General features: G+C 37.2%; 2 protein-coding genes across 2 annotated transcripts in view; both read left to right on the top strand.

Annotated features, from left to right (window-relative positions):
- Window positions 1-2,208, top strand: part of hmgxb4 (HMG box domain containing 4) — a 16,492-nt gene extending 14,284 nt beyond the window's left edge. The window contains exon 12 of the mRNA XM_015390370.1: window positions 1,565-2,208. Coding sequence (XP_015245856.1) covers window positions 1,565-1,609 — 45 coding nt within the window. The 3' untranslated portion in view covers window positions 1,610-2,208. The remainder of the gene's footprint in view (window positions 1-1,564) is intronic.
- A 5,174-nt stretch (window positions 2,209-7,382) lies between these two features.
- On the top strand, window positions 7,383-13,957 carry LOC107094629 (GTPase IMAP family member 4-like). Its single transcript, XM_015390372.1, has 3 exons — window positions 7,383-7,440; window positions 7,843-7,982; window positions 11,251-13,957. The coding sequence occupies exons 1-3, from the start codon at window positions 7,416-7,418 to the stop codon at window positions 12,094-12,096; spliced, it is 1,011 nt and encodes a 336-aa protein (XP_015245858.1). The 5' UTR covers window positions 7,383-7,415; the 3' UTR covers window positions 12,097-13,957.
- Window positions 13,958-14,379: the final 422 nt, after the last annotated feature.

Raw genomic sequence — 14,379 nt, 5'->3', positions numbered from 1 at the left:
TGTTGCAAATGCACAACTAAGTCCTTCTGTTGTACTTCTGAGTAACGAAAGCTCTTACAATATGGATGTGGATTAATTAGATAAGTAGCATTTAGCTGTTGTAAATCTGCAACATCTGCCTGGAGAGGGTTAAGGTGTCAGAGGTGGATTATCCAGCTCCAGAAAGTAAACGGCCTGTACAGGGATCAGTTCCAGTCATTTGCATTTCTGGCTCAACAATGCAGACTAATGACCTGCTTAAGAGAACAGGAGGAAGGAAAACAAGGCAGGGTTTTTACCTTCTGGGCCTGGATTATCCACCTCTGGATGGCGCCACCGCCATGTTTTCCTGTGAGGATGTTTTGGTTTTCCACTCACAGGTTGTTGTCGGTAGACATATACATTTAGTTTTTGTCTCTTTTTACCAGAACACAATTTGTTGTATTTCTTGTACAGTACATTCAGTCATCCACAAAGAGATGGAGACCAGATACATTGTAGACACAGCTGTGCTGCGGCACATTTACAGAAGCTGCCAAAACAACTGAGTCTTACTGTCGACAGAATTTCACACCTGAGCTGTGAAACTCTGCAGCTCCTCTGGAGACACAAAGCATTTTGTCTGAGGCTTCATTCATTGGCTGGTCAGTCTAATACCCCTTTCCCACTGCCCGAAAAACCAGTTAAAACCCAGGCGCAATCAGCTTTTATGGCATTGGGAATGGCTCACTGTCCCATATTGACCCGTTTCAAACAACTGCTCCGATCGACATACAGTGGGAGCATCAGACTTGGGTTACCAACTAATTTATGTGATACTATAGAGTGCAACGTATGAACGGCATAATATTGGGTCTCTAACAAGCCAAACCAGCTCTGCTTACATTCGATAAACACAGAGCAGCAATGCTAAGAGAGATTCTGACGAACAACAGAATGAAACCGTAAAGCACACTGAATACACCCTGGCCTCCTTACATATATTCTCCATTGTTTACTTTTCTGATTTCTGTTGCACTGGTGACATCATCAAAAATAATGTGGCGTGATGCTGTCACCAGACACGCAGCCGTGGGGGGACAGATACCAAACAGCTTGGCAGCAGGGAGTCCGACCCAGAATTTTTTTGCTAATGGGAAATGTCGATTGTTAGCAAGTCGACCCATGTTTGAAAAACATGTTAACCCTCTAATTTCAATGGGAAAGAGGCTTTATAGGACATGTTTTGGCAGATTTATGGTTCCTCCACAGGTGAACTTAAATCAGACAAAGGGTAACTTTATTTAAAAGTTTAAGGTTACTAGTTGTAAGTTTTAAGAATTCCAGATTAAATGTGGCTCAGTTTACCACATTATTCAATCTTCTATTAGCCAAAAATGTTTAAAATTAATTCATTTTACTTCTTCTGGACATTTCTGATCTACTTTAAACATAGAATTCCAATAAAGCAGAGATGTTTGTTATTATAATGTTAGAAAGGTCTGGTAGGATAAATAGTTGCTAAATGCACCCAATTTAAAAGCATTTTATTCTCCTACACTTGCTGTTTCCTTTAAAGTGTTTATATCTTTTTTTTTTTTGTCAGTCAAACACGTTGGACAACATCGCCTACATCATGCCCGGACTATGAGGATCCTGAAATGGGGAACTGAGGCTTCATAAGCAGCAGAACTGACAGGAAGGGTCCGATCCTGGGTGGATCCTTGTAGCTGAACTAGAGCCTCTGCTTGTCGTCTGAAGATCTCAATGTTTTCTAGTTTCAACATGTTTTTAAAGTGTATTTTTTAAATAATGTCTCCCATTTTTGTAGTTCCCATTTTTAAAATAAGTCATTTTATTGTACATGTTGCTGTACAGCTGTCTGTTTTGTGAGTGGTTGAATGCTGGAATGTGCTTTGTTTACAAACAACGAGCAACTTGAATTGTATGTTTGTTGTCTTAATTAGGTTTTTTTTACTTAAACGTGTGAAAATTTAAACAGTTGTATCATGCGCTTGTCAATCCAGGAAATATTTCTCATGTGATTATTTACCATGTTTAAAGTACTTGTTTTATACGGCTTTCCTTTTAAAGTGTGTGCAGCGTTTTACATTTTTAATGTGTTTAGACTTTTAGGAAATGTTGGACAAAACCCAACTGTTGGTGTAAACTCATGGAAATGAGGAACGCTTCAAGGAATTTCAGTTAAAAACTGATCAAGAAGGCAACATTAAACTGTTTGCAAAGACCTCTGTGTGGTTTTATGTTGCAGTTTCCAGTTATTGACATATCCAAAACATAAAGGTTATTTAATTTTAATGATTTACTCAGAAAGTGAATGGAATACATTTATTATGTTTATTATATTTAAATGTGATGTTTATTATGTGTTAATTTCATCTTATTAAGATGATTATGGCCTACAGCTAATTTTAATCCCAGACTTTATTCTTACATTTTTTTTCTTATAGAAAGAATAACTACATTGCTTCTGTTCCCCTAGTCTTCCTCCAGACTCTTGGACTTTGACTTTCATGTGGAAAAAAAAAATCTTTGAATCACTTAGTAACAGCTTTGGGATTTTTTATATTAGTCCAGGAGAGATGTAGCCTGATAAACCAGACTAAATGTGAGATTAAATGTGTAATTTAGTCTGGCCCCGATGAATGAGACATCGGAAGATTGTTGATGAGAACAACCCGTTGTTTATCGAACCATTTCTGTTTTTATTGGCCAACGCTCTGACCAATGGGTGCAACTGACTAGTAAGCGCGACAGAAAGCTGGTGGGGGAGGGTAAACTAACAGCTTGTCAGTAAAATGGCGAATACGTCCTTAAAAATAAATGAGCGTAGAGAAAAACCCAAAGTCTAATCCTTCCTAAACATTCTAAAGCTGAGTCTAACGAGAACTGTTCAATAGTTGTTGCCATCTTCCTTGTGCTTTCTCCAGCGTCGCTCAGCTTTGTCGTCACGCCCTCAAAACACATCTCTGCGTTGTGATTGGCCAGCCAGTTCTAGGGCCTGGGGCATTGATCAAGGCTGGACCACTCCCAGCCAAAAGTTATTTTGACCGCTGGCGGGTGGGGCTAGTTTACTAGACTAGGAAAGATGTCTCTAATCCTGGTTCAGAAATAAATGGATTAACATCAGTAACATAACGGTCTTGGCCAAAGCTCTGGATATGTCTTTGTGTGTTTGCTTCAAAAATATTTTGATGACAGCCACAGTTAGTTCCTCGTCTATCATCCTGTAACTATAATGGGATTGCTTTACTCTCCTCTCAAGGCTGCTGTTATCCTTTCTATTTTGCATTTTCTCGTCATACTTTTTCCTTCCACTAAACTTTCCACTCTCATTCTTAGGCTGTACTATAGAGTCAGCTAAATATGTTTTATTTAATATGTTTTATTTAATCCACTGACTTAGGTGGAATCAACAATCAAAAATTAGGACAAAGACACAAAGAGTCACCATGATGTGTATTGAAAAATGATTTGTTTAAAAAGTTGCTGCATGTTTTTCCAGATCTTCTCAGCTTTGTATGAATCTTTGAAAAGTATAAAGTGACTCATAATTGTGAATGGGTAAAATGATAACCAACATTCTAGAAAATGCTAATCTGAACTTTAATAAAATTATTTTCAGTAAAGAAATATACATGAAAAAAATAAAAAATTGGGGGGATGGCATATCTGCTATGCTATCCCCAGTAATAAAGTTCTCATGAACCCAGGTGCTTAGACTCTCTGTTACTGTTTTTGCTATTGAATTTGTTCATTCTTTACATTTACTTTTTTATGCTGTGCATAAATAAAGAGCTTTCCCTAAAGCAGCTTAGAAGAAATTTGAAATGCATTTTTTTTAGTTATATGAAAACTTACATGTAGGTTATTTAGTTGTGGAATCCAAATAGTCGCGAGGAATAAACTGCAGTATCATCAGTATAACGATTTAATTTATAACCAATCTTTAGTGAAATACTATTGATTTAAATAGTGAAAAAGAAAATTAAAGACTGATCCATGTGAAGTTCCTTTCCAATTATTGGTCATCCCTGTGGTCAACCTACCAGGTGATCATAATTTAGAGGCAGTTCCCCTCTAAAACAGAAGATGCAACATTTTACTCTTAAGTGGAAAGTTCTAACCCATTTTCCATTTTACTTATTTGTATATTTCAATAAATTGACAATAAAAATACAGTAAATGAATCAAATCAGTATACTAACATTAAAAATGATAAATACAGAATCCATGCTTTTTTAATAACTAGTTCATATTTTGTTTTTCCTTTAAACATAGGTCTCATTGTATTAACATATATAAATGTTTTATCTGTTCTGGTTTCAGAGGATGCAGCAGAAAAAAAAAATTGCAGATCAGAGATATAAAAAGTAGGATGCAACTGGTATAAAACAGGTTTAACTTTCAAATATAAAGCAACTGATTATTCACAACATTCTGCTGCAAATAAAGAAGACTGACAGAATTCCTACTGATTTAGGAAAATGTTTTGATGTGTTATAGGGAGTTTGAGTTTGTCTCTCAGTGGTGGTTCTAGACCAAATGTACCAATTAGGTCAATATACATTCATAATTTAGGACTTTTTACATATTTTTGACTTAATTTACGTTAAACTTAACATATTCTATAAAATCTGAATTAGAACTCAAGAAAAACTGATAAATTCAGCTGTAAAAATTATTTTTTTTATTTTTTTTTTTCTGGGATCCTATCTAAATACCACTGAAGCTATCACCCTATTGTTTCTAAATAATCAGTAAAACAGAATTTGTACAGAAAAAAATTAAACAGATCCAAATGACCTATCAGTAACATATATCATTAGAATTTCTTTGAGTATTATGTCTTCAGTACCAGGGACGGAGCTAGATGGGGGGCCAGGGGAATCAATGGCCACCATTACCCAATCATTGGCCACCCCTACCATTTTTTTTAAATCTAATACAGATGGTGGCAGCAGTGATACTCTCAAGTGGAATATCCAAAACATTTAAAATTTTTGTGGTTAATTATACACATCTATATACTAACATCAAAGATGATAAATACAGATTTCATGCTGTTCCCAGAACTAGATTTTGTGTTATATGGGGTAAAGAGAAAATGTGTCTCTGCAAGTCATCTGGGAGTCTTCAATGAAATCAGAGATAAATTACAATTTTAATGAAAAATTATTAAATAATCAATCTATGTAGATATTAGTGCTTGTAAATATCAATTTTATCCAGAATGTTTATTGATACAAGTAGGTAACGTAAGTAATGATGATGGAAAAGATTTACGCCCCAGATCTCAAAACTGAAATAATTGTATCCACTATACCTTTTATTTAGAAAGTGAGGCGCCTACTTGTTAGCAAAGGCTTTAGGAAAGTATAGTTTGTCTTTATTTAGAAAATCTGGATGTTTTGCTCATTAATTTTCCTGTTGGAACAGTGTAGNCATTGTATTAACATATATAAATGTTTTATCTGTTCTGGTTTCAGAGGATGCAGAACTGGCGGGCCATGAAGTTGGGTGCAGAAACAGAAATGTACTTGAAAGAACTCTGCACGGATCTAGATCTGCTCACCCTATGTGTAGCTCTCTATATGCACTGCAGTCAGTGTAACCTAGAAAAAAAATTGCAGATCAGAGATTTAAAAATAGGATGCAACTGGTTTAAAACAGGTTTAACTTTAAAAAATAAAGCAACTAATTATTCACAACATTCTACTGCAAATAAAGACTGACGAATTCCTACTGATTTAGGAAAACGTTTTGATGTGTTATAGGGAGTTTGAGTTTGTCTCTCAGTGGTGGTGCTAGACCAAATGTACCAGGGGGCCAGGGTGTTTTCATGGGGGCACAGAAAAGCATGAAAAAAAAAACAGGGCAGGGGATTCAAATATATTAAGAGAGCTGCATGAAGTGACATTCCTATTAAATTAGGTTTGATTAAAATCCTACGACTTATTACGTCAATATACATTAATAATTTAAGAATTTTACATATTTTTGACTTAATTTACTTTAAAATTATCGTATTCTATAAAATCTGAATCAGAACTCAAGAAAAACTGATAAATTCAGCTGTAAAAAATATATTTTTTATTTGTTTTGAAACTTTGTTTTTTTCTGGGAACCTATCTAAATACCACTGAAGCTATCACCCTATTGTTTTTAAATAATCAGTAAAACAGAATTTGTACAGGAAAACAATTAAACAGATCCAAAGGACCTATCAGTAACCATGTCTGTTCCAGCGCATATCATTATTAGAATTTCTTTGAGTATTATGTCTTCAGTACCAGGGACGGAGCTAGATGGGGGGCCAGGGGAATCAATGGCCACCCTTACCCAATCATTAGCCACCCCTACCATTTTTTAAATCTAATACAGATGGTGGCAGCAGTGATACTCTCAAGTGGAATATTCAAAACATTTAACATTTTTGTGGTTAATTATACACATCTATATACTAACATCAAAGATGATAAATACAGATTTCATGCTGTTCTCAGAACTAGATTTTGTGTTATATGGGGTAAAGAGAAAATGTTTCTCTGCAAGTCATCTGGGAGTCTTCAATGAAATCAAAGATAAATTACAATTTTAATGAAAAATTATTAAATAATCAATCTATGTAGATATTAGTGCTTGTAAATATCAATTTTATGCAGAATGTTTATTGATACAAGTAGGTAAGTAATGATGATGGAATAGATTTACGCCCCAGATCTCAACTGAAATAATTGTATCCGCTATACCTTTTATTTAGAAAGTGAGGCGTCTACTTGTTAGCAAAGGCTTTAGGAAAGTATAGTTTGTCTTTATTTAGAAAATCTGGATGTTTTGCTTGTTAATTTTCCTGTTGGAACAGTGTAGATTGACCCTGAGGTTCTGGTGCTTATCCGCTTTTGGCCACCCTTCAGTGTACATTAGTTATTGCCTGGCCACCCTTATAAAAATGTTCTGGCTACGCCTCTGTTCAGTACAGGGGCCATAACAGGGGCCAGATCATGATTGACAGGGGCACTGCCCCCCGTTGGCCCCTGTCTAGACCCGCCCAGAGAGCATTTCTTTGCAGCCATCTAGGAGTCTTCAGTGTAATTAGAGTTAAAGAACAACAACTTAACCCATTTAATGTGTATATAATGTAGAACCATAGATTCATTTACCAGCACCCATGTATAAATATGTGCATAGCTTTATTAATTAAAAACAGTCCTTGTGAAAATCTGCTCTGTCTTTAGGGATTTATTTGGAAAATATGGACCATGAACAGCCTTTATCAAAAGTTTCTGGAAGTTTCTCATCACCAGTTATTAATGCTTAATGGTTAGTGATCAGCAGAGCTCCGGTTTCATCAGCAGAGGGCGCTGTTTCCCAGCCTGCCAGGTTTGAGTCAGCCTGTAGGAATCAGGAAGTCAGATCTGACAGCAGAGGCAGAGATGGCAGCATCCAGCTCACAGTCCGGTAAGACACAGCGCCCTGTTGTTTCTCGCAGTACAGCAGCAGTGAAGTATTATAGTAATACTACTTTTATTAAGGAATATAATAATGGCGGAGGAGTGGGCGGGTTATGCTGCAGCTCTCCGCTGTCAGTCTGAGGGGAACTGCGGCCCCGGCAGCAGCTGCAAAGGGCCGCCGCCTCTTCTTGGAAAAGTTCCCCCTGATTCTGAGCAAAGGAGCTGCTGACACACACGGCTGCACACATGGGCTCTGCAGGAACCAACCGAGCGCAAAATAAACAACAGATTATCTGCTGTTATTATCTGTCTGCACGGAGGAAGACAGTTGGACAAACTTTGCTGAGTTCATGCACTTTGAGACAACAACACTGTAAGATGACGCATCTGTGTCGCCTTTTCCTTGCAGAGCTTATCCTGGTGGTTCTGGGCCCGGATAAGGCAGAGGAGAGAGGTGCAATCCGCTCCACCCTGGGCCTGGAAGACAACCAACAGGGCACAGATGTTCAGGACTGCAGCAAACATAGAGGGACAGCTGCAGGCAGGCGGGTAGGATTATATGGAGACTTACACCTCACTGAAAGCATAAGTGCATTTCATCATGTCTTAATAATTTATATGTATCTGCTCACTGGTGGTTCTAGATTAAACTTACCAGGGTGGTATGGAAGAAAATCGTTACCATATTTCAAATGAAAAAGCATTTCCAGAAATGCTTTTTCATTTTAAGAATGTGGCTGCATTGTTTGACTCATAAAAGGAATTAGTAGTCAATAATCCTGTTTGCATTTTCATTTTCTTCTTTAACACTGCTCAACCTTTTACTCTGCTGTGTTTTCTCTTTGATTATGGCATAAAATGTGACGTCTTAAAGAAGAAAAGTGCAAATGCAAATAGGATGATTGATTACTAATTTCATTTATGAGCCAAATAATACAGCCACATTCTTAAAATGAAAAAGCATTTCTGGAAATGCTTTTTCATTTTCACATTTTACATTTCAAATTGACTTTTGGTATGTATTTGCTGGGATACATTTTGAAAAATAAATCTCAAATGTCTTTCTTTTTCATTATAATTAAGTAAAAGGATGAGCAGTGTTAAAGAAGAAAATGAAAATGCAAACAGGATGATTGATGACTAATTTCATTTATGAGTCAAACAATGCAGCCACATTCTTAAAATGAAAAAGCATTTCTGGGAATGCTTTTTCATTTGAAATATGGTCAGGATTTGCTTCCATAGGCTGGAGCCAGTGTTTTTCCAGTGGAGGACACAATACAACAGAGTATTTATTACATTTAGTATTTAAGGTGATCCAGAAGGTTGCAGATTCCTGATCTAACAAATGAAAACCATGACCGTTTGTTCATACGGGTGAAGCTTAAGTCTTTTTTTAATTTCTAAATAATTGTTAAAGTAAATTTTAAAGGTGAATTTATAAATTGGTCCAAGGGGCGAATCGGTTATGCTCTCTTCTGTTGACGCATATCGTCTTAAGAAATTCATATAGTATTATACTTCAAAAACTAATAAAGAAAAAATGTAAAATTTATCTTAAGATATCTTAAAATATATAGATTTTACCTTAATTGAGATGATCTGTCAAAATAATAAGTGTTTTTACTCTCAAAATACGATAACCTGTTATTCTCCACTAGAGATATGATATCAGAGATTTCTTTTCTTATTTTACACTTAAATCATCCTTTTTTCATTGGTACCTTTTCTCACTCACCTCCTCACAAGAGTAAATGCACCCATATCAGGAAAACCTGATTTATATTTACATTTTTGCAGTTAATGATTTGAGTACAGGGGCCCGGGCCCCTGTCTAGGACTGCCCATGTATTTACTTTTAGTAGTTGTATCATATTAGTTTTAGTGTTTTCTAGCGACTATATGCCTGTTATAGAATATGTGTTATTATTTCACATTTTTTATACATTACAATCAAAGACTTCAATGCAAATTTTTTTTTTACTTTGATTTGATAAAAAAATTCAAAAAACTGAAGGGTATGGAATGGATTTTTCCTAGAATTCCCTAACCCCTATATAGAGCACTATATAGTGCACCTTTAGAAGTAGTGTGTAACCATGGTTACTAGATGAGCAGATACATTCGAGAATGGGATGTGTTTTGGAGAGAGAAAGAACAAAGATGGCGCCGGCACCGTGCCAGGAGCCAGAGTCACTTGACCAAAGGGGAGCGAAAAGTAGTGATTGAGTTGTTTGTTTTTCTTATTTAAAGCTACAGTGTGTAACTTTTAGCGACATCTAGCGGTCAGACTGCAAACTGCAGCAACATGAACATCTCCCCCCCACCGCTTCTCCCCCCCAACAGTACGGTGAGCGTTACGGGACAAAATGTCTTCAACGACGTCCGCATCACCTACCTTCTCAAGTGATGAGGTTTGTTTCCATAGATAATTTTACAGATAGTATTTCATTAGTCTGTGTAGGGTATAGATTTCATGTAGACTTAAGATAATAAATATACCCGTTATTTTTTCTACATCGTTATGACGTTTTGGCGATCTCGCAATCGCTAGTTTGTTGGCTCTGCGCTGCCGTAGCGCAAAGATGTCTGCCTCCATTGCTGCGAGACCCGCTCCTATGTAATTATAAATAACGAATTCTAAGGCAACGCAAATATTAAGGTTAAGAGGCTGAGCTCGTAGATGATGATAAATAACATAGTTTTGTATAATATATTACATTTCTGACTGTATATCCCTGTAATTATTACACACTGTAGCTTTAAAACCTAAGTCATCTTAATCCATTGGCAAATTTTCTTACACGCTCAAATCAAAAGAAAATATTTTCAAGAAAAAAATGACTTAGATAAAACAATAAATGATTGTCTGGCCATCGTTTTGGCCTTTTGGCCACATCTAATACCCCTTAATAAAATCAGCAAATGCCATCATAAATGAATAACATTAGAGAACAAACAGCCTTATGAAGACCAGAAAAGACAGCAGACAGGTTAGTGATAAGGAATTAAGGAGTAATTTATGGATTTCTGGTCAGATTAAAATAAAAAATTTTAACCTGTGTTAAACATAGTTCAGATGACAGAAAGCTAACACAGCCACCAGCCTTAATCTGTAGTTCTAATGGTGAATAATAGTTGTTTCAATGCCAGTATCAGAGATCTCTCTGATACTGCAAAAAATGCTGGAATCGGCATCTGGATCAGCTAGTATTGGAGTTCAGGCACCTTTCTGACACTATGTAATTTAATATACGAATTAAGATAGGAATATATTTACTGGTTAGTTACATTAGTTCTTCGCCTTTCTTAAAAAAGTGGAGCTGGGCTGCCACCTGCTGGTTTAGATGGTTGAAGAGCTGCTCACCTGACACCCGATACTCACAACACAAGCATCGGAATGGTATCGGGAGAGAAAAATGGTATTGGAACATTGCTAGTGAACATGGAGGTGGCTGTATGATGCTGTGGGTCTGGGGCGACTTATGAAACTAAACACAAGCCAGACCTTTGAAGAAACATGTTATATTCTGCAAAAGACAAGCAGGAAGATGATCATAAGCATGCAGCTACAGTAAAGCGGTTTGAATGTTCTCCTTCATATCAGACTCCTTCGCATCAGGGCTCCCTTCCCCGAGGCTCCAGCGCCTTTCAGCACAACTACTGGTTACACCTAAAGCTGTCACAATGACACTACACACATTTACACTCTTTATTTGCACATATACGTGAGAAAGGGGCTGTGGAAACGTGAATATAACTGGATACAGGGATCTGCTTGCTTTGATCATTTAGGCTGTATCTGGGTCTCTTGCAGGTCGAGGTGGTCTCCAGTCCAGCTTGGTACGGCTCAGCCTGCAGCCCAGAGGAACGGACAACGCATATTTCATCCTTCATCGCTTTATCCAGCCCTGGACCACATGCCTTCCTGCTCTGTGTCCCTGTGAACGGGCGTGCTCACGATGAATCCAAGGCGCTCGATGCCCTCGCTAAGCTGTTTGGCCCTGATGCAGTCAGCAAAAACACCATTGTTCTCTTCACCCACACTGAGGAGCTGGGAGAGGATGAGACACTGGAGCAGTACATCATCACATGGCGGAAAGACCTCCAGGAGCTGGTGGGGAGGTGTGGCGATCGTTACCATACCCTGGAGAGCTGCAAGGCTGGCGGAGAAGAAGGAAAAGCTGTGGAGGAGCTGCTGGAGAAGGTGGAGCAGGCGGTGAAGGAGAGTGGAAGCAAGCACCTCAGCTGCCCTCTCTACCAGGAGGCTGAGGGCAGGGTGAGGCAGCGGCAGATGGAGATCATAAGGCAGAGGAGGGAGGAAGAGCCCTCTGACTCCCAGCCAGAAGTGACTGAAGAAGAAATGGATGCAGTCAGGGAGGAGGCAGAGAAGAGCGTTGGGGATCTGGATTTGGATCTAGGTGGTATTTTCCCCTCCGGTAAACAGGTCTCTTCTTCCTCGGCTTCTCCATCATGGCTGGGGGGTTTATGGGAGAAGCTGGTGGGCTGGTTCCGGTGGCTGCCCTCCCTCGTTAGAATCGAGGCTCTGTTCGGGGCCCTTGTGGGGCTATTTGTTGGAGGGCCAATGGGGGGCACGGTTGGGGCCACCGTAGGGTCTGTGGCTACGGAAGTGAACAGAAGGAAAACAGAAAAAAAAAACTAAATGACAAATATTTGCACCTTTATATCTCTGTGTCACTGGGAAAAAAACGTTAAAAGATTCAGTTTTACTGTGTTGCTTGACAGTATTTCTGCATAAATATGACCTAAAATGTGTTTTCACATCAGATAATACCTGGAAGAGGTAGATCACTGTAATCATAGAGGAAGCACAGTGGAGGAAGTGTCAGGATTTGGACAGGATCCATCATTTGATGAAGCAACATTTTTGGGATTATATATTAATTAATGTAGGAAAATATCTAGGAACAATTCATTTGAAAATTTTTAATGCTAAAAGGAGAGCAAATTGGTGGGAGAGCAAATTTTCCAAGTAGTTGATCAAGCCGCTGATAAAAAAAAATAAAAAGAATTATCCCGGATATGTTTTTTTACTATTTGATATATAAATGAATAATATTAATTTGAAAAATTTCAAATTATTTGTAACAATAGGAATGTATAAGCTTCTTAAAAAGCCTTATTCATCATACTTGTTGTTTTCTGTAATGAAAGTGAGGATAAAGAATGCAATTAAATCGGAAGCTTTTATTTTGCAGTAAATCTGTTGCTGGTCACACTCAGAACCCCACAAACACGAACATGACTTTAAGAGATAATACAAACTCCTCAAATCAAACACTACTGCTGTACCACCAAAGGGAAAAGTCATAACCCCAACTAGGGAAACACTGATATGAACCTCTGGGCGGATTCTGATTTCAAAGACCTCTTATGGCTGATAACTGGTATCTACTGATGTCATGTATTACATATTTCCCTTTTAGACTTTAGTCGGAAAGGACCAATTGTTGACTTTGCTTCTGTACTTCATTTTTAAAACCTACGTGTCACTTGACCAAAAAGATACCACATGATCAATTCTCCTGAAACAAATAAACTGCAACCTCATGGAAATAATTGTGAAAAAATGTCCTTGAAGTTTTACTTCTAGGGCGGATAAGTAAAATGATGAGCTGTACTAAAAGCTATACAAAAATCCATATAAATAGTTTGCATTCAAGCTCAAAAACCTTTTGTCTAGAACTCCTTAAGTGTCATTTTAGTTTGAATTGGTTTAAATTCTGTATAAAATCTTTTTAAAGGCACCTTTTGCCTTCCAATGATTCATAGATTAATAAAAAAAAAATAATCGACAGATTATTCTGTTAGCAAAATAATCACTATTTGCTGCCCTACTTTGGATTTGCTTTGGTAACTTTGTGATTATTCACTTCTTTGGGTTTAAGTGTGTGACTGTAATGTAAGATGTGGAAGAGCTGAAGGGGTCTGAAATCTCCAAGTCTCTGTAAAACTGGCTCATTGTCCCTAAACAATAAGTGAACCAAGTATAATCATTTTGTCTTATTATAACTGGTATATTTTTATTTTTATTTAAACTTAAATATCTCAGCATTTTGGGTCATATTTACAAAGGAATATCCAACTTTTAAAAGTCTATTTATCCAAACATGCACTACAATTTCTTCAATCACTGCTAAATGACCAAAAACGTAATTAATCTGTTGTTTTCTTCCTCTGCAGCTTAGTGCTGAACCATATAAACAAGATTATTAGCTTTAATCTTTTCGGCTGGGATTTGTTTGAAATGCCTTAATTTTTTTAAGCTTTCCTGTGCAGTGTCCTTCTTCTTTAATAAATGTAGTTATCCAATCTCCGATAAATCTGGAGAAAAGCTTTTTTTTTCTTTAAAAGAACAAGTTCTGTGTTTTCCTGATATGATCCAAACGCTCCAACATGTAAACACTGGCTTTACTTCTCTAATGACTATCACATCATGTGACATTAAAAAAAAGTGCATACTAAAGGGAAAAAGTGCTCTCCTCTTGCATTCTTCTCATTGATGTCTGATTCATTTTGCGGATATTTAAACAGGTTTTTAAGTATGCATCAATTTAAGGAAGTTACTCAGCTCTGGATATTTGTGGTTTCACGATGATGTAATTTAATCTTTGGAGCGGATGCTAGATGACAAAATATTGCCGTTCATTTGGTGGGTTTGATGGGTTTCTCAAGCTAAGCTGGGTTTAGAAGATCTTATACTTTAATTATTTTTTCCATCATTTTCTGTTTTTTTTTTGTGTTTAGAACTTGCCTAATGTCTCCTGATGCTGGTCATTAATCCTTCACTGGAAAACCCTGTGCCTTAAACTGCATTTTTACATCACTTTTTGTTTACTCAATACATTGGAAAATGTATTCTTACCCTGATATTGTTCGATATCACAAACACAAATCTAATAGTTTTGGTTTTGGAAGGAAAATG

This window comes from Cyprinodon variegatus, unplaced genomic scaffold, assembly GCF_000732505.1.
Source record: "Cyprinodon variegatus isolate N-32 unplaced genomic scaffold, C_variegatus-1.0 Scaffold495, whole genome shotgun sequence".
NCBI classification, from domain to species: domain Eukaryota; kingdom Metazoa; phylum Chordata; class Actinopteri; order Cyprinodontiformes; family Cyprinodontidae; genus Cyprinodon; species Cyprinodon variegatus.
Note: the sequence above shows the minus strand (reverse complement) of the source record. Positions and strands in the feature narration are given on the sequence as shown.